Source organism: Apodemus sylvaticus, chromosome 9 (assembly GCF_947179515.1).
Source record: "Apodemus sylvaticus chromosome 9, mApoSyl1.1, whole genome shotgun sequence".
NCBI classification, from domain to species: Eukaryota; Metazoa; Chordata; class Mammalia; order Rodentia; family Muridae; genus Apodemus; species Apodemus sylvaticus.
In genome coordinates this window covers 109920582-109941647 of record NC_067480.1, presented here as the reverse complement: position 1 = coordinate 109941647, position 21066 = coordinate 109920582, and the positions used below count along the sequence as shown (strand labels likewise).

Here is a 21066-nt window from a genome sequence, read left to right as displayed (position 1 = left end):
ACTATGTTCATAGCAGCCCTATTTATAATTGCCAGATGCTGGAAAGAACCCAGGTATCCCTCAACAGAAGAGTGGATGCAAAAAATGTGGTATATCTACACAATGGAGTACTATTCAGCCATTAGAAACAATGAATTCATGAAATTCTTAGGCAAATGGATGGAGCTAGAGAACATCATACTAAGTGAGGTAACCCAGACTCAAAAGGTGAATCATGGTATGCACTCACTAATAAGTGGTTATTAACCTAGAAAACTGGAATACCCAAAACATAATCCACACATCAAATGAGGTACAAGAAGAAAGGAGGAGTGGCCCCTGGTTCTGGAAAGACTCAGTGAAACAGTATTCGGCAAAACCAGAACGGGGAAGTGGAAAGGCGTGGGTTGGAGGACAGGGGAAGAGAAGGGGGCTTACGGTACTTTCGGGGAGTGGGGGGGCTAGAAAAGGGAAATCATTTGAAATGTAAATAAATTATATCGAATAAAAAAATGGTAATTAGGAAAATAACCTCACAAACTGTAGCCATAAAACACGAGCCTGTGGGTGACTGTCTGGGTTTAAATCACAAGTAACACTGCTGTGCACATTTGTTGGTTATAAATGTTCTGCCCCAAAACAACAACAACAAAAAAATGAAACCCATATAAGGTAATATGCCAAGTGACCTGATTTCTGGGCTCCTTTCACAATAAATGAATTCATCATGTCACCATGATATGTACCTTTAAAAGACACAGCTTTTGTTTGCCAATCATATCTCAATGCAGCTAGGAAATTAAAATAAATAAGATCTACCTATTCAACCAAATGCTAACAGCCTGGGTTTGTTATGCAATTTCCGTGAAGTCTCTTCAAACTAAAGCCCTGTTTGGTAGGGACAGACATCTGGCACCAGGCTTGCCACATATTTCCCAGTATATTAAATGAATGTGAAATCCCTCTGAGACCATGTCACTGAGTCTTGATCCAGAAGTTAATCTCATGTACTTAAGGTAGGTTAAACAATAACCTGCAGATGGCATGTGTCTTCTCTGGGTTTTGGCTCTGATTTCTCTATGGTTTCCACAGTGAATAACCAGGCTTCACCGGTCAGCAGAGTGTGTTTTAAAAGGAAAACCACCCACAGACAACAGAGTGTTTGTGAAGCCCAGTAGGAGCTTATGCTTTCACTGTATTTAAATTCTCCAAAGAAAGGTATCACCTATAATAATGTCAGCATGGAAATTTTATCCTTAGTGACCCTTAAGTGCTTAAATTTCTATTTGTAGAGTTGGCTCTATATTATTTTGATGAAGTCACATGCATGTGTAAAATAGAGTTTGTTTTGTTCTGAGTGTCCATAACCAGTGTGGCCAGATACATGGAGATGTTTATCCTACTGTAAGGATTTCTCAGACACCAGCTGGGTGTTCTACAGTTCAGTTCAGTTCTGATCCTGACAAATGTTAATAATGACTCCATAAACAGAGGGCTTGCTCACAAACAGCCCCCTATGCTACAAATACCAATTTCCAGAGCAAAGCTGGGACTCTACAACTTTTCACATTCTATAATTGCCTAGGATAGCTTCAAAACACAAGCTGGGCAGAGATTGTGCCCACTGAAGCTGGTACATGCCTTCAATCCCAGCACTTGGGAGGCACAGGCAGGTGGATTTCTGAGTTCGAGGCCAGCCTGGACAGAGTGAATTCCAGGACAGCCAGGGCTATGCAGAGAAATGTCTCGGAAAACCAAAACACACACACACACACACACACATACACTAAAACAAAACAGGAGATCTGTTCATTGATTTCTTAAAAGATAGGGGATATATATGACAAAGGACACAGATGTAGCCCGGTGCTGAGACACAGAGGTATGTGGGAAGGGGCTTCAAGAATCCATGCCAGGCAGGTGTCCTATGACATGTTCAGCACCCACAGACTCTCCCAACTCTGGGTTCATGAATATTCATAGAATTCTCACCACTTGGGGTGACCAATCAGTCTCCCCTTGGGGAAGATGGGGAGCAAGCTGAATGTTTCAAATTTCTCAGTCTGTCGTGGTAGTGACCAGTCCCTACATTTAAGTAGAATGAAGATGTCTCCTAAAATAAAGATGCTTCTATCTGAAAAGTCTAAGAAAAGTCTAAGGCCTTGAAATGTTGACTCAATGCTGTGAACAGGGAGAAACTATGTTAATATGTACTTGGGCATATGTAGAGATATAGAGGAATTTCTTTGGTAGAAATGATATGGTCATTCAGGTCTGATCTTGATGAGAAACTCCAGGATGTAACCACTCTGGTAATTTTCCAAGATCTTAATATAAGAGGCTGACTCTTGAAATAAGTGCTTACTTGGAAGGTGGGACTGAGTAAATATTTTCTGCCCAGCAGTTTCCACACTCAAAGACCCTTTCAGAGAAATCCATATAAGGCTTTTCTAAGGGGACTTTCCAGGCTTGGAATAAATCTAAATTCATCTAAATAAACTAATAAGTATGGAACATGCAGGGAAATTGGGAGTGACAGGTCACAAGCACCTCTTTGGGTCATTAATAACAATCAGCAATGGTTTCATAATCAAGGAAATTCAAAGAAATTAGACATCACATCTATTTTATTTTGTGATATCAACAAAACAGCCAAGCACTAAATACTCCTAGGTGAGTATCCCTTCATCTGCCTGAAGTTTTTGTTGGAGAAGGGTGAGGAGGTAGCCAGCACTACCCAATGGGCCTGCTCAGTCTTACCTGATTCCTGCTCTAAGCATGGGAACAATACCTACCCGAGATGAAAGCAAAAACAGAGATAGAACACTGGCCGTGGTGGATGTCACATAGTAAGTGCTTTTTTGGAGTTGTTACTTGGTTACCCCAAAGAACTGGCAGGGGAGGTGCTATAATCCCAGGGGTGTTCTAAATATGGAGGAAAGTGACTGTCTAAAACTGGTCACAGAGCTTGATGAGGAAAAAGGAGCTAATTCGGACGAGGGAGGCTCAAGCAAGCATGGGGACCAAAATTTCATCCCTAAACCCGTGAAAAAAACTCACACAGTCGTGGGAATTCCCAGGCCTGGGAAGGGGGAATCAGCTAGAAGCTCTGTGGTCCATGAGCCTTCCCAGAGAGTAGTTATGGCATAGTATTGGCCAATATTTGAAACCTACATGTTAAAACTACAGCCTTCCAAGAGGAGAAAATACCTAAGACTTCAGTATTTTGTTTCCTTACGTAGATGGGCTTCTACCATTCATTGTGTGGTGAAATGCCACCCCTTCAACATGATTTCTTTTTCTTCCTCATTTCTATGAGAGTCTTTCAAGTCCAGCCAAATGTGTGTCACAAGGGAATTATGAATTGACAACAGAACACAAGGAAACAGAAGTGAGAAGCTATCCACATGCAAATTATACATAGAAAAATGTCATAATCCCCAGAACCAATCAGACCAACAACATGATTCACCCTTTTTACCAATGAACAGCAGCAAACCCAGGCAGGAGAGAGGGTTCCAGAATCCTCTTTGTTTTCTTGTATCCTTCAAAACTTCTAAACAATGTAATGTGATCGATAACCAGATGGAGCTAGAGAGAACTGCAGCTAAAGAAACCCTGACTCTTTCCCTGCTCCCCCTTGCCACCCAAGCACTTTCTTCCTCACAATATGTTGAGAAACATTTAAAGGTTAAAGGTTAAAACAAATCATTTTCTGTTCATGCCCAAATATGACTGACTCTTATGCTTTATTTTTCCCATACATTTGAAAAATAAAATAATAGCCATTTTCCTATTTCCCAAAGAGTCAACAGCCCAGCACTGCTCAGTCCTTTTGGGACAAACCAACCACCCACCCAACTTCCAAATCACTTTGCTTTCTGTCTTCAGGGTTTCTCTGTCATTGCTAGCAACACCAAGATGATGCCGGGGCAAAAGAAAGGCCTTTCTGCTTCTGCTTCTTAGAAGTGGCCTTGAGAGCAGACCATGTGTTAGAAGCTAGAGAAAATGAGAGCTCGGGAGATGGGAGGGGCTGTCCAGCACTAAGCCTAACCATCCTTCCCCCCTGTCAATGCAACGCTGAGGCTGTACCAGCTGCGTAACCTTCACAGGCTTCTTTCTCTCCCGTTAGGGTGAATCAAAACCCTCCATTTCTCCTAGTAACCCAGATTAGCTGAATAACTGCCGTTGAGCAAATTCCACTTGTGCGTTGTCTCAGCCTCCAAAGTCGAAGCCTACCACCCTGAACTCCCCCTGCCTTCCAGACAGCTCAGACACTGGTCTAGCATCCTAGGCTTGCTGGCTCTCTCTCCCTTTACCCTTCTACTTTAAAATATGTGTATCTTTTCTCCCCTTCCCTCATGTCTCTGTCTCCTCCCTGTCTCTTCCTCTCCCTTTTCACCACCTCTTCGTACATACATGCGGAGGTCAAACAGTCACCTTGGATGTCAATCTTTTCTTCACCTTGCTTGTGGAAGGCTCTCCTGTTGCTCAGAGTTGCATACTCTATGCTCGCTGGCCTGAGGGCTCCCAGGGAGCCTCCATCTTGCTGTATATAGGGCCCTGGGATTCCAGAATTGCACTGCTGCTTCTGTGAGTTGATGAGAGTTTTTGTGAGTTCTTTCTGTGGGTTCTGGGATCTCAACTTAAGTCCTTACACTTGAGCCTCGGCAAGGTCTTTACCCACTGAGCCCCTCCCAGCTCTGGCCCATCCCTTTTTGAACAAGTCTCTCTCCTTGTCCTTGAGGGGTCTGAGCCTATTGAATGTCTCATGAGGTTCCTCAGCTTCCGGCTTCTGTCCTACCAATCTCTTAGCATACCCTCCCCTCCCATCCTTCCCCTCATCCCCCTTCTCTTCTCTTCCTCCTCTTCCTTCCTTCTCTGCTCTCCTCCCAGTTCTCCTCTAGCTCCTCACCACTGAGACCATCTCAAAAAACCCTATCATTCACTCCCAGGGCATATTAAGGAAAGCTCTGTGCTCTGCAGCACTACAGGGCTTACCCCCCTCCAGCCCTCCCCCCACCCCCCTCCACCCCCCACTGCACCCCCGCCTGACCCCCCCATCTGTGGCACTCAGCAACCCTGCTCTGCTCTGCTTGGGCTCTCCCCTCTGCCCTGATGCTCATTTAAGACTCTGGAATCATCTCTCTCTAGCAGATGACAGCTAGGCAAAGCAGATGTTTAAATATTTGTTAAAGGAATGAAAGTAGGCCCTGTTTGCACGCCTGATACCCACAGTTCCCAAGAAAGTGGGTCGCACACTCAGCAGGCACAGGCCTTCCAGAACTTCCAGGCACAACGTTTTTCTGAGAAACGAACTTAAATGTCCCCCAGTAGGTGGTATTTGGCAATCCCTCTAGACACGCTTCATCTAGCCTGCTCCTTGTTTATGTGGATAATTGACTGGCTTAATAGCTGTGAATCCCCGGGTCAGTGATTCGCAGCCAGTCCATACTATGTAGTGCTGCTTGCATAGTATAGCCTTCTGGAGAGTCCTGAGAGCCCAGGCTGCACTCAGGCCTACAACACCCCAAATCCCAGGGGTGAGATCCAGGAATCAGTTTTTAGACTCCCCAGGTGGATTCCATGCACAGCCAGCTGTTACAACAGAGATGGGTAATGTTACCAGAATCTGCTTCCAACTGTTTTCTATCCATTGCTGCAGACTGATGTCAAGCAAGGAAAAGAATTCAAGTTCCCTAAAACAACTGAGTGCAAATCCCACCCTAAAGGAAGCACCCCTCTGCCTTACCTCCTACCATAGCTAGCGTGTACTCTCCTGTGAACCTAGTTTCTATAGACTAGGGCACATGACCTTACTGAATTGTTTAAAAGCTTCACCTTGGGGAGGTAAGCAGAAGATTCAGTTTGTACTATGAAGCCAACCTCAGTCTGAGGCTGATGATCTGCATCTAGACAGTGAGAGGTGCTGCCTGTGATTCCCCTCACGCCCACGAGAGCAAAAACTGTAACCTTCCTTTGTCCCTATGAGTCAATTCAGGAACTAGCATAGAAAAAAAAATCTTAAACCTTGAGGGAAATTGATTCAAACAGGTAGTTATAGTGGGTTCACATGAGATTATTTTCTTTTTTAAGTCAAAGAAGTTTCAATATGCATCCTGTCACTGCGAGTGCAGCCACTGAGCAGTCATAGATTGTTTTTTCCCCATCTAGGGAAGAAATCTTGAGAACTTCTCAATATGCTTTTATAAAGGAGTTAAGAGAGAGATGATGCTGTCAGTGAGACCAGATTTCCCCACCCACCCACTTGTAGCAGAATCTGTTTAACTATCCCATGGAAACTGCCAGTGCATTGCCATGATGCTTGGATGAATACTTCCTTGTTGAATGTATTTCATTTGTATTTGTTTGGCTTCAATGTATACTTTCTTGTTAAATGTATTTCATTTGTATTTATTTTGGCATAAATTGTTACCAAATTCCTCTGGACACTTTCTTACAATCCTTTCAGGGACTGAAAAATAAGACTTTTTCATGACACCCGTTTTTGAAAGCTAGCTTATTCACAGACACCAGTGTGGGTAATATCCCTCAGGGTTCGTGGAAGGATACTTGAATCAGCTCAGTGTTAGCAAGCTGAAACACTTATGGCCCAGACACTGATGTTCAGCTATAGCCTGACCCAGATTCAATGTGGCCCTGCTTGCAATTTACACTTTATGCTGGTATGAGAATGGGCCTCTTGCAATAGAAACTACACTTTGTGTTGTGAATTACTGGACTGCTATCTTGTACTCAATTATTGTTGGGCAGTTACAGCATGGTTCCCACTCAGCCAGGAAATCATACATCAGACACTCAACAGTATACTGCTCCAAGCAATGGTGACTGGTAAGATCAGTGGATTGTGTGCACTATCCAATAACACTTCCAATTTATGTGCAGTCTCCCACAGTGCAACCCCATTATAAATCGATCAAATAAGCTTTAATACATCATTAAAAATAAAAAAAAAACCTTCATGGGGGAATAAGCAGTTAAGAGTATTGTAGTTCTAACAGAAGGGCTGGATTCTGCCATTCCCATTCATCCATCTCAAGAACAGAGAGAGGTCAAGAAGTTAGCAAATAAAACCACAGGCAAGAAAACATCTAGGAGGAGTTGACTCAGGATTTCCAGTCATGTTCTAGAATTGTGGGAGCTACACGAACCTCTGGGGGTGTAATTATGGCTCTGGAATGTGTTGGCTTTGTGGTTCTGTTAGGCTGTGTTCTTGGTAGCAATGCCTGAGAGGCCCCACTGTTGACCTCAGACAAGAGGTAACAATCTCAATGCTGAGAGGTTCAGTGTCTCCACAGAAAAGACATGTTCAAGTCCAGTAATTCTCTCTCAACAGGTAAAATGACCCAAGTGCCCACAAAGGACGAAGATGTGCTGTTGCTATCCTAGAACAAAGCTGCCCTGTTCCGTCACTGTCTGGCAGTGACAGACAAACACTGGCTGAAATCCTTGCTAAGGCTTTTTTATTTGAATCTGGTCTCATCATTGTGAACTGCTCAGGCATAGTGTCTTAGTTTGTTGTGACTGCTGTAACAAGCTACCAGGATCAGCATGGTTTGAAAAACTAAATGCATATTTCCCACGGTTCTGGAGGCTGGAGGTCCAAGGTCCAGGTCCCTGCAAATCTACTATCTAGTGGCAGTTTGCCTCCTGACTGTCCAGCGCCTGCTTCTTGCTCTGTGTACATATGGCAAGATGAAAGTTAGGCAGCTTCTAATAACTGTGCACAAGGGCCTCAGAACCTAGGATCTCCCAGAGAGCCTACCTTCTGAGATTAAAGGCTGAACAAGCATTCCACAAAACGATAGGAAACCCGAACACCTACCTTCCCGAACCCCACAGCATGTCCCACAGCTTCCGTTTCTACAGATGTGTGTCAAGCTTATGACTCTTGTTTTGTAAGTCACTGGCTTTTCATAACCAGACATTCTACCTTGATGAGTCCAGACAACCACAGTATGTCTCTGCTGATCATGTACAGACATTTCATTTGTCACTATTTTGTATATAGTCTAGTACAATAATATATAGAGAGAATTCATATTATATATACATATATGTATATGAATGCATGTGTGTGTGTGTGTGTGTGTGTGTGTGTGTGTGTGTGTTTTGTGGGAATGATGTGAGGAATCCAAAAGTTGTATGTAGATACCATACTGTTTTGTATGAACCCAACTAAAGGCTCAGGAGCCAGTCCCCTGCCAGAGGTGACTTTGAGTCATTTGCCTTTTAAGTTCACGCTGTCACTGACTCGTTACAGCCCCTGCTGAGTCCGCCTGGAGCATCTCTGTGCATCATTCATTTGGAATTCACATATGGAGCCATTTCTCAGAAATAGCCCTTGTCCTCCTCCCTGTACCAGAAGGTAAAGCTGCTAGGATGTTAGTTGACCTGATAGCTCCCCCACTTCCTGTCCAGGTGTGCCTGGGTCCACGTGGAACCAGCATCTGTCACTGCTTCCCTGGGGTCATAGTTACTGAAAGCTGTACCCTAAGGGTTCCCACTCCTACGCACTTACACATTAACTCTGCTATGGCCACAACGGATCACCTAGGGCAGTTTAGCCTTAAAGATGGGTCTGACTGTGTCTGATCAAAACTGTGTTGTCTCTTTCCCCTCTTCTTCTGTAATGACAGTGCATCTCTGCACTGGAAGCCATGATCCAGCCCATACCCTCATGAGCCAGGCGGCCCACAGTGATGGGCCAGAGAGGAAAATGACTTGCAAGAGGACACCATCTCAGTGTCGCTACAGGCTGCAGGACTACCAGGAACTTGTTCATCTGTGTGATACAGAAGGTGGTAGTGTTCATCATTCACTGAAATCAGGAAGTCTCCGCCTCCTCCTTGTCCATGCAGTGGTGCTGAGGAAACCTCCTATTCCTATCTCTAAAAGTGACTATAACACACCTACAGCCAGAGAGAAGAATCTATAAGAAGACCCCACCAAGATGACCTTAACCCACCTGCAGATCTACAGAAGGATCTGTAAAAGCCTCATAAAGCAGTCTCCAGGCAGAGCCTCGGTGAGATCCGGCAGCCATGCGCACTAGGCCTGTTTTTATATTGTACTCCGAGGTGGCTGGGCCTTCCTTGCTACCCCTCTCTGCATCCATTTGATAGTCAGCAGCTGATGCATCTCAGGGTGGACTGACAAGTTCTCCCAACTAATTTTTACGTTTCCCTCTCTACCTGCTCTTTCTCTCCCCACCTGTAGAGTCTGGAGCAGTGCTCAGCACAGAATGAAATTTGGAACTTGGAATTCCTCCAAGGAGTCATTTCTCAGAAATCCCTGAACCAGAAGGCAAAATGGTAAGCCAGATTAGGAACAGGTAAGAATGCTTTTGCTAAATGGAGTTTTGCTTCTAGGAAAGAAAATGTATTTTATTTTAAAAAGGCCTCTGTGGCCATTTCAGCCAAAGCTTTTATGATGTGTGTCAGGCTGAGGTTGGGACTTGGGAAAGCACAGACCCTTGACCCAGTGTCACCTCATCATGATCTCTTGAGGCTCAAACAAAAGATGCTGCTGCATAGGGCACCCCCTCTTCAATGTCACCCTGGGGAGCAGGTACAGCCAGGAGGTTTAAGCAGGAAGGTTCCAGTTCTGTCTTCCTACCCGACAACCTAAGTCTATCTGATGTTACCAATGAAATCCAAATTCCTGCCTCTGCCCCACTGCCTACCATGATCTGCCCTCAGCCTCGGTGCCCAGTTCATCTGGTAGCCTCCCCCATTCCCTTCACCACATGTTGGCATTTCTGATCCTCAAATAGGCACTGCTTAATTGCTGCATTTGAGACAAGATCTCCTCTCATCTATAGGTCATGTTGGCTGCAGACTTGAGATCCCTCTACCTCAGCCTTCAGAGCGCTAAAATATGGGTGTGGGACACTCTGCCTGATTCTTCAAACAACTTTTACCATCCTGTATCCGATCTCTACGTAGCTCCATCTCATGCCTGAGACCCCCTCCTTTCCATTCAAAAAGTTCCAATTACTAGAGTAGGGTGGAGCTCAGCTATTTGCTGTCTAAACAGCCCTTTAGTCTTTCATGGTAGTCATCACAGGATTTTCCAGTAGTAGCCAGATCCCCTTCACCTATCTTGGTATCCCATGGCCACACACAAGGCAAGTCCTCAAAAACTAACAGCTAAGTAAATAGAAGTACTGATCAGTAATTATAATGCCCAACTTCATTCATACGTTGAGACAGTTTAAAACACACTGAATTTTAATAATAATAAAACATACTTAACTTAGTCAGGGTTTCTTCTATTCCTGCACAAAACATCGTAACCAAGAAGCAAATTGGGGAGGAAAGGGTTTATTCAGCTTACACTTCCATGTTGCTGTTCATTACCAAAGGAAGTCAAGACTGGAACTCAAGCAGGTCAGGAAGCAGGAGCTGATGCAGAGGCCATAGAGGAATGTTTCTTACTGGCTTGCTTGCTCTGGCTTGCTCAGCTTGCTTTCTTACAGAACCCAGGACTACCAGCGCACAATGAGCCCTCCCACCCTTGATGACTAGCTGAGAAAATGCCTTACAGCTCCATCTTATGGAAGCATTTCCTCAAGGGAGGCTCCTTTCTCTGTGATAACTCCAGTTTGTGTCAAGTTGATACACAGATCCAGCCAGTACAACACTGAATTCGCCTTTTTTCCCTCAATAAAAACTAGCGAAATTAGTGAACTTTGGAGATGGCTCAATGAATAAAACCCTTGTTGTGTAAGCATGAAAACATGGATTCAAATGTCTGGGAGCCACATAAAAACTAGGCGTAGCAGCATGTGGCTGTAAGCCCAGCCCTGAGGAGACAGAGCCACGTGGGTCCCGTGGCTGGCAAGCCAGTCCAGTCAAAGCAGCAAACTCTTGGTTGAAGGAAAGACCTTGTCTCAAAAAATGAGATGGAGAGCAAAGGAGAAAGTCACATGGCCTTCACACAGGCATATGAGAGTGAGTACATACCACACACACAGACATACACACACAGATACCATACACACATACATACCACATACACAGAGAGACAACACACACAGAGACCACACATACGTGCACAAACACACATACAGATACTACACACACAGACACCGCACACAGGTACATATACACAGGCAAATACAAGCACAGACACACATACACATACACACCACAGACAGATACAACACACAGAGAAACCATATACACACACACACATGCACACACACATACACACACAAACACACAGAGAGACAACACATATACAAACACCACACAAACATCATACGCACATACATACACACCACACACACACACAAGCACACACAGAGATAACACACACACACAAACATCACATATACCACACAGACACACGCACTACACATGCACATATATACACACCACACATACATACACAAACACAGAGAGAGACAATGCACACCCAAACATCACACACAATACATACACACCACACATGGAGACCCATGAATAAACATCACACACAGACAGACAGACACACACACACACACTGACTGGCATGTGCCTGGTAAGGAGTACATAGAGAAATAGTCTCTGTGTATCTCTGATGGGGCTGTGTAGTAGCTATTCCTGGTTGTCATCTTGACTATATCTGGAATGAACTACAGTCTAGAATTGGAAGGCTCACCTATGATCCTAATTTGGAGGCTCAGAGATATAAGTTTCTGACCTGGATCTTGGCATGGAGAACTTGAAGCATAGTGGCTAAGACAATGAGATCTCCGAGTTCAAGATCATTTGGGATTAAAGGCATGGATGCACACACCTTTAATCTGGGCTACACCCTCTGCTGGAGACCCACACGCCAATAATCTGGGCCACACCCTCTGTTGGAGACCTACAGCCTTTAGTCTGGGCTACACCCTCTGCTGGAGATATATAAGGACATTGGAAGAAGGAAGATGTTCTCTCACTCTTCCTTGCCTGCTTGCTTCGTGGGACTGAGAAACTGCTAGATCCTTGAACTTCCATCCACAGCTGCTGCTGACCATTGTTGGGGAGTTGGACTATAGACTGTAAGTCATCGACAAATTCCCTAACTATATAAAGACTATCCATACGTTCTGTGACTCTAGAGAACCCAAACTAATACAGGCTGCTTATTGGTATCAGCTGATGGCGTGGATGGGAAGTGATGTGTTTATCTGAGTCACATTCAGCTTACAGGCACCAGTGCTTGGACGTCTGCAAAATGACAGGAGCAAGCTGTTATCCACTGCAACACTGATGAATATGTCTAAGGACTACAAACACCTCCAGAGAATTAAAATGCAGAAACAGAAATAGAACAGGATCCAGAACAGTGTGCACTTTAAAGAAGAAGTGGACACCAACAAACAGCCCTTCAGAAGAGCGCCTGTTGTGAAAGACCAGAGAAAGAGGATGCTTAGGAAAGGGAGGAGACACAGACACAGGCACTATACATGCTGGACAGTCTTTTAAGTATAGATGCGAATAAGCTGTGTGTCACCTACTTAAAAAAAATCAGTGACCTACGAAATATCTTACCATCTAGACCCCCGAAGCTACATTTATGAAGATGTATAAAGACAGACAAAATCATGCACTGTTAGTGTTTATCTATCCTACCTTCAAATTATAGGGTTAAACCTGGGGGGTGTGGTTAAGGGACCCAGCTGCTTGCCTAGAATATGGAAGGCCCTGGGTCCAATCCACAGCACTGCCAGTAAGTTAATTAAATTTAAGATTGCAACAGTTCATGGAAAAGTTTAACCAAAAGTAAACAGACATTCCTCTGTAATTGTATGCATGCCCAGTTTATAACCTGGACAGCTAAGCAGAGGGCGGACAGAGAAGTTGATCATGAGAAGCTACAAGTGGCCTCTACCGCTGGGCCTGCAGCTCAGCCTAGGCGTCTCAGAGACAGTCCCTGAGCTTCTGTGGTCATGGCTTGCAGGCTCAGCAGGTGAAAGGTTAAAGCGTCTCCACCTATTTCAGGCACCTATCATTGTTAGATTGACAAGATAAACTGAATATCCAGCCAGGGAGAACATGGTCAGAGAATTCAAACCAGATGACATTTTCTACTGCCCCTGTAGATTCAGAGAGATTAAGAAAGAGCTCTGACAGAGCTTATCGCCTCAGCACCTCCAAAGGCAGCAGTTAACATCCAAGGACATTTGATAAAAGAACTGTGGGCGTTAGCTCTCAGCTGTGGAGGACCTGGAGGTCCATGGGTTTGGAGCGAAGGGCGTTTGATGCATCCTCGTGGGTTTCACGGTGGGCTTTTGACTGATGTGCTGAGTCTTGACTTGCTTATCTAGTCCAGGAGCAGAAAAATAATGAGTATTCTTTATCTGAGTTAGCAAAAAATTGTGGGCTTTTACTTTTTTTTCACATCTTGGAATATTTGCATGAACATAAAAAAATGCCTTAGAGAGTGAGATCCATTTGCTTCACCTAAATCTCCTGCACACTATCTGATATAATGTTTTGTGTAATCTTATGCATGAAGCAAAGTTTTGTGGCTGTAATTTTTCACTTGTGGCATTGTGTGAACGTGGCTCAAAAAGTTTTAGCTTTGGGATCTTTGGTAATGCTTAAGGGTGACACTTAGGTTCCTAGGAAAGAAACGAAATAATATGTACAATAAAACAAAACAAACAAAAGCATAACATTTTCTCTTCCATAAGGAAGGTCTAGAAAGATGTAAGCATACACTCAAGAGAGCAGTGGCTCAGAACCACACAATGTTTTAAGTCCCCCAAGGACTCCTCCAGAGTCAGGCTGTCTGTACCAAGAATCCTACCTCCACAGCAATGTCTGCTCTGACTTCAACAGACTCAATTCTTGGTGCCTTGGTTTATTGATCTTCAAAACAAGCTAGCAAAAATGATCCCTTCATTTGTGGATGTAAAAGGGACACAGGTGGGGTCTCAGGTCTACAATTCTCTGACCAGCAGTAGCTTCTCTCCTTCCTCAGAATAAACAGGTTGGCCCTGATCAGCACAGCCTCGCCATGGTCTGGGGTGGAGTAAAAGCCACTCTGCCCTTCTCCTCGCCTGACTCATGCTCTGGTCAAGCCTAGGTTCTGAGGCCCATGAAGAACTTTACAGGCTCACTGAGTAGAAACAAAACCGACCTTCTATTCACCCCAGCAAAGCTCTGTCTGGTTGATTTTTTGTTAAATCTCTACAGTTCTGTTTTGGAATATTCCCTTGCTTAAAGAGCTGGGTAACAATGTTTCAGTCTCCCTCACACTGGCTTCTTCCAGATTTGCTTCTTGAACACACTAGGGGGTGAACTGCAATCCAGGCAAGCCCTGGGAGAGAAATGGCCATTGGAGATCAAAACATTGTTGGTAACAATCCCTGTGAGAAGGACGTCATGCTGTCTTAAATGCAGATGGATTCAGAAATGACAAGTGGGGGACCATTTTTATCAATAGCATTCCAGGTGCTGTTAGAACACAGCAAACACTGCCTCTGAATCTAAGTCAACTTTAAAGAAGAGATAAAACCTTAATGAGGTTTCCCCCAGGTAAAAGTCAGAGCAAAAGAAGTTAACCCCGCCCCCTTAGCACACTTTCTGAGAGACATCAAAGGAGGTCACAGACCTCTGAAACTAGGTTGGCAGAAGTTACAGTGAAAGGCACTACTTTGGTGTTTAAAAAAAATAAAAAGATAAGCTGAACCTAAAGAAAAGAGAAAAAGCCAGAAGTTTCCCAAACCAATGTTCCCAAAGTCACTGAAAACAAGGAAAGTGTTCTTTGCCAGTTGTTCAGACTAGCACAGTCATCATTAAACAAATTAATTAATTAATTAATTAATTAATTAATAAAAGCCAGTGCTAGTGAAAGTGTTGCCTAATTGTGATGGACGGTCTGTAGCGTACTCCTAGGATTAATTAAACAGTGGGTTCCATCTCTGGGAACTTATCCCAACACAGTACTCGTGAGAAGATGCAAAGATTCAACTGTAATGATTGTTTAATGTTCACATTGTTAATAATAGAAAAGAAAATGTCTTGTCTACCAATACGATTTAATAAGATATGTAGCGATTTTAAAAGTTTGTGGGGTGCACATGTACAGTTACATGTGGGCATATGTGGCGACACCTTGGTGTCTTCCTCAATCACTTCTCTACCTTTTTTTTCTTTTGAGACAAGGTCTCTTATTGAACCTGGAGCTCTCCAGTGGGCCAGACTACCTGGCCAGGGGACTCCCCAGATCTGCATGTATCTGCTTACCTAGTAAGCACACTGAGCTCTCTGCCCACAGAGCCGTCTCCCCAACCCCTAACACCTTGATAAAAAGAAACTTGTTGCAACAAAGTAGTAAAACATATATAGTGTGAGTATATTTCTTCAAAATGCAAATACATTCAGAAAACAAGATATTCGTTAGTGTTACAGGTTAACTTTCACACATCTGAAATGCTGGGGACCAGAACTGTTCAGATTTCAGAAAATGTTTGATTTGGGAATATTTACAGTCTTCATTGTGTCTCCATAGTCTAAAACTCTGAAGTCTCTGAGTCCAGGCCGAACCACTCAGACCTCAGAGGAAGGACGCGCAGAGGCACAATGACCCTCCCACAGGATCCATCCTGCCTGGATGGAGAACTGCTCTCCGCATCTCTTTTCTGTGTACTTACCTTTGTAACAGCGACTGAGTACTGTCTCAAATTTTGCAAGGCGTTCTAGAAGCAGACCTTCAGCATTCCTTCAGAACGGCTGCCATGTCTTTCCTCTCATTGGACTGTCAGTCTTATGCCAATAAGGTTTGTGGGCCCACAGTTTTCAACCAGTGTCTGTGCTGTTGAAAATGACTTTTAAGCCGGGTGTGGTGGCGCACGCCTGTAATCCCAGCACTTGGGAGACAGAGGCAGGCGAATTCCTGAGTTCGAGGCCAGCCTGATCTACAGAGTGAGTCCCAGGACAGCCTGGACTACACAGAGAAACCCTGTCTCGAAAAACCAAAGAAGAAGAAGAAGAAGAAGAAGAAGAAGAAGAAGAAGAAGAAGAAGAAAGAAAGAAAGAAAGAAAGAAAGAAAGAAAGAAAGAAAGAAAGAAAGAAAGAAAGGAAGGAAGGAAGGAAGGAAGGAAGGAAGGAAGGAAGGAAGGAAGGAAGGAAGGAAGGAAGGAAGGAAGGAAGAAAGAAAGGAAGAAAGAAAGACGTCTAAAGATGAATTTCCCTATTGGAAATACCATCTTAATCTCAGAAAGTATTCCCCCAATCTTTTGGACAATTATTGTCTCATCTCTTCCCTGCAGATCAGCGTGTTTATGGTGAGCATAGAAAGCAGGTACCCACACGAAACCCACAGAGGGCCAGCTGTTCCTCAAACACATGCTGGGACTCAGCACATGCTTTGGTCCCTGCCTGTCTGCACCTTTGGGAGAGTTCCTCCGTGTATTCTAGCAATCTAGAAGCTCACCAAGACAGCACAAAACTAGTGTGCTGTGTGAAGCAATTTGGAATCTGATGAATTAAATGGAAGATAGTAAACTTCAATTTGCACACACACACACACACACCCCCTTTTTTCCTATTTCCTGTCTTTATTCTTTCTGATTCTGTCCCAGTTGTTGTTGTTGTTGTTGTTGTTGTTGTTACCAGAAATACAGTTAATAGGAACTATCAGGTTAGGGTGTCCAATGAGAAATCAGAGCAAAGTTTATAATCTTCATTTGAGTATGTACACAACCTTTTCTATTGCTATGCACAAAGTCTACAAACAGAAAGCTTACACCATGAGACTCTATCGCCAAAACATAAAAAGGAAGGCATACACTTGTTCTTAAGGCTGCTTTTTACCTTATTGAAGGAAGTGTGTCTGAGTGCCCGTAGGGTATATGATCACTTCAAATGCAACCAGTGATAGTTTTGCAAGGCCTTCAGCACACCCTCTAGTGTCTAGTGAGACTGTCCTCTTCCAAGAACTCTCTAGTGTGAGTGTGCCCCTCTATACTACAGTGACTAATGCAAAGTGATGCCTCAGTTCTAAAGTCCAACACAGCATTTCAAATCAACCTCAGAAAAGACTCTTCACCTTACAACCTCCCCGCCAATGCAAGAGCAATGACTATAAGAGCTTACAAGTAGCATATTGTAGGTGATGCTAACTAGCAGACAGTATGCTTCAAAGGAGTCTGCAATAAGCCCTAAACGTAAAATATAGTTACCGTGCATTTCATAGTGAATCTCCCACACATTGAAACCTAACTGCAGGCGATCTTAATATACTCATGCACACATCCTAATATTAAGCGTGCCTGTAGGGACAAAGAATACCAAGAAATGCTGTGTCTTCTTGAAGTGAACAGCATAGTGTTATCTTAACTCAGTTTCCGTTTGTCCTTCCCAAATACCTCTTCAGTGTATAATTAACATCTCCACACACCCCAAAAGAAGGGAAAAATGCTGAGACAGGGAATGCTAAAGAGCAGGAAGCCATCTTACCATGTTGGCTGTTCACAGTTTAGGGCGCTGGGAGCTCTGAGGACATCTAGCAGCGTTGCTCCCCGAGGCGAAGTCTGCTGAGCAAAGGCTGGCTGTTAAAACCAAAACTGCCTCCTGAAGGCAGCCAGGCCAGCATTACCTACACGTTGCTTTGCTTCCAACAGAGTGCAGGGCTGGGTCTGGGGTGCAAAAGAGTGACAGACAGCTCACTTCTTGTCAGACGACCCAGAGAAAGTGGGCTCCTGATGACGCCTGTGTCAGAGCCTCTTGGGTTTAATCCTGCAGTGACACATCTGGGGAACTATGAACAGGAAACTCAGAGCTGGGCAATATGCCAGAAGCATTCAGCAAACGTGCCAAGTCCTTATGAAATATCAGTACCCTGGCTGCACGGGCGCCTCCCGCGGTTCCCAAGGCAGGCTCTCTCCCCGTGTCTAACCTTACATTAAATCTAGGTGAAGCCACTAACATACACCTGGCCTAGAATTACAGTCCTACCCTGATTCTTCACAGGCAGAGCCTGGCCTGGGAGCTAACCCCACCTCACCCCCAGTGCACACTGCCATCTCCAAGTCTATCGAAGAGTCTCCAGGCAATGTCACAGGACCCTGGGGAGGCGGGGAGGAGGAGGGGAAGGGGGGGGGAGGCTGCTGCAGGGCTTTCTCACTCACTGCTGCTTCTCCTGGACCCTACACGCATGAGAACATTCCCAGTGTCATAAGAGTGTGGCCTGTCATCATGCCAGCCTCCACTCCGCAATCACAGGAAGCAAGTCACCTACCGACTCCAGGATGGAGATCCCCTGTCAGCTGGCCCTGATGGGCATTCCTGGTACCCTTCCCAAGATGTCTGCATGCAACTCAGAGTGGCTGTCACACTGCCGTTAGGAAACAGTGGGTTTCTTTTCTAAAAAAAAAAAAAATTATTTTTTTAAATGTATGTGAGCTCACCATCACTGTCTTCAGACACCAGAAGAAGGCATTGGATCTCATTACAGATGGTCGTAAGCCACCATGTGGTTGCTGGGAATTGAACTCAGGACCTCTTGAAAGAGCAATGAGTGCTCTTAACCACTGAGCCATCTCTCTAGTCCTAAACCTTTGTTCTTAATTTGAGTGCTTAGATTTTCTGCCACTCTCTTTCCATGGGACCCCACAGAATGCCCCCCCCTCTTTCCTTGTCTTCCAGTGGTTTCCGCCGCCGTTCCCTGGAGAACAGTCCCTCTGACTCTCTGGGATGAACCCTCTGCTTTAGGCTTTACCGTCTCTCTGCAAGGGCTGGTGAGGATCCTGGTCAGGCTTTCTTCTGGGAAACGTAGAATTTTAGATCCATTTTGAAGATGAGGACATCATGCTAGACTAAGTACCGTTCCCAAGATGCCTTAGCCAGGCAGAGGTAGGGCCCTATCTGCTGTAGCTCTTTAAGTCTTAACTGGGATCCAGATGATTGGTTTGGGAACAGGGTTTGTCCAGTCAGGAACTGTGTGGTTTCCTGACAGTCTGTCTCCCTGTTCTGGGTGTCCTTTTCTGGAAGGTTTTCTTGTGCTAGGCAGCAACTGGGCAGCTGTGATGAACTGGTAATTAATGAAAGCAAATGGTCTTATTTAGGCCCAGACAGGAATGCCAGCAACCCTGAGCCACTGCAGGGCCTGGGGATGGGTAACCTTCTTGCGATGGTTTTGTGGCCATTTCAAGGTGCCCTACAATGGGGACACTCTGGTCTTAGCCACACAGTGGGTGTACACATGCTGAGAGGTGGCACTTTCCACCCTTGCCCCAACATGGAGCAGGCTTGGGAAGGGCTGGCTTGTCCCAACACCAGGTGCCTAGAGGTCTGAAGGAAGGTAGATTCAGAGAAAGCAAGTTCATCATCCTTCTGCCCGGTGTGGCCTTCAGGGCCAGTCAAGCCAAGGGAAATTGAACCTCGTTCTTAACAATAGTGGAAACTTTATCCTGAAAGGGCTACTATCAGTGGTTTGGGTTTTTTTTTTTTAATTTTTTGAGAATATCATACAAGCTTATAACATACTTTGGTAAATATCCAACCCCCATTCCCTCCCACCATTCCTCCACACCGCATTTCCTTCCTGTTAAGCCTTCCTAAGATAAGGACTTAGATTATCTTCAGGATGGAGTCCACACTCAAGGGAGGGCCTTCCTGGGAAGGACGGAGGAAGTGCTCCTCACTGGTCCAACCCGGACTGTCTCTGCACTTTAAAGAGATGGAGCTAAGGTATCTTTCCATTATTTATAGCTAGCCTAGGAGAGTATGGTTTCAGTGATCAGAATCCCAAGTGCCCGGTGTCTGACACCCAGAGCTGACAACAGTGACAGGGAAAGAGTGCCAGGGAGCACCTGAGGGGAAGGCGCCCCCTGCATTTCCCACTGCTCTGGCCTCAGCACCTCCTGCCTCTCCTGCCTGCCTCTCCTGCCTTCCTCCTTCCTGCCCTTCACATCCCTCCCACTAATCCTCCTCTTCTCACTTCTGCTCCCCTCAGCTCTCACTTCCTCCTTCTCCCTCCTCTGTTCCTCTTCCTATTTTTTCTCCTGCATTTAATTTTCCTCCTATAAAGATAGGGAGAGGTAGGGAGGCTCTGGGTGGCCCAGAAACCATTGCCCTGGAGTGCCTGCAGCTTTCAGACAGAAGCCTGCTGGTGTGCTCACAGCTAAACCTAGCTAAAACCCTCAGCAATGCAGTATCTATCTTCCACTGACTTAGAGGCTGGGTAGAGCTTCATTCCAGAGGTGATTCTGGCTTCCTAGGGTGGGTAGAGCAGAGATGGGGGAAGGAGTAGGAAGGGGAGGAGAGAAGGGGGAGGAGGAGGGGGAGGAGGAGAGGAAAGGGAAGAGGAGGAGGAGAAAGAGGAGGAGGAGAGAAGGGGAGGAGGGAAAAGAGGAGGAGGAGGAAGAGGAGGAGAGAAGGGGAGGAGGAGAGGGGTAGGGAGAGGGGGTAGGGAGAGGGGTAGGGAGAGGGGTAGGGAGAGGAGGAGGGGTGGGGAGGGGAGAAGAAAGGGGATGGGAGGGGAGGAGAAGGGAGAGAGGAGAAGAGGGGAGAGGACAGGAGAGAGAAGGAGGAGGAGAAAGAGGAGGAGGAGAAGAAGAAGAGGAAGAGGAAGAGGAAGAGGAAGAGGAAGAAGAAGAAGAAGAAGAAGAAGAAGAAGAAGAAGAAGAAGAAGAAGAAGAAGAAGAAGAAGAAGAAGAAGAAGAAGAAGAAGAAGAAGAAGAAGAAGAAGAAGAAGAAGTGGTGACAGGACACTAAGCCCCCCTGAGGCACTAAGAATTCTCTCAAGTAATAATTGGTTTCCCCACACTTTTCCATCTAATCAGTTTAGCTTTTTCTTATTGAGCAGCAAGAGGAGAGGTTCTCTCTGAGGGATGTTTCTGGTCCTCTTTTTCACTGCAGAGAGTTTCTTCTCTCACACTCAACAAGGAGTGCCTTCTTCAGGATGTATACACTTAGTTAGCAAGTAGGAAAGCCACACACACCCTCCCATCTGGGCTGTGCCAGCTGTGTAGTCACCCACAGAGCTTAGGGAAAACAAAGAGTCATAGGTGACAATAAGAATTCAACACAAGAAGCTAATGGAAATTTTCCTGGACTTTAGTTCTTTCTGAGTGCTAC

At 45.1% G+C, this 21066-nt stretch overlaps 1 protein-coding gene across 1 annotated transcript in view; it reads right to left on the bottom strand.

Moving 5' to 3' along the window:
- Il1r1 (interleukin 1 receptor type 1) overlaps positions 1-17731 on the bottom strand; it is a 74781-nt gene extending 57050 nt beyond the window's left edge. The window contains exon 1 of the mRNA XM_052193246.1: positions 17446-17731. Coding sequence (XP_052049206.1) covers positions 17446-17448 — 3 coding nt within the window. The 5' untranslated portion in view covers positions 17449-17731. The remainder of the gene's footprint in view (positions 1-17445) is intronic.
- Positions 17732-21066: the final 3335 nt, after the last annotated feature.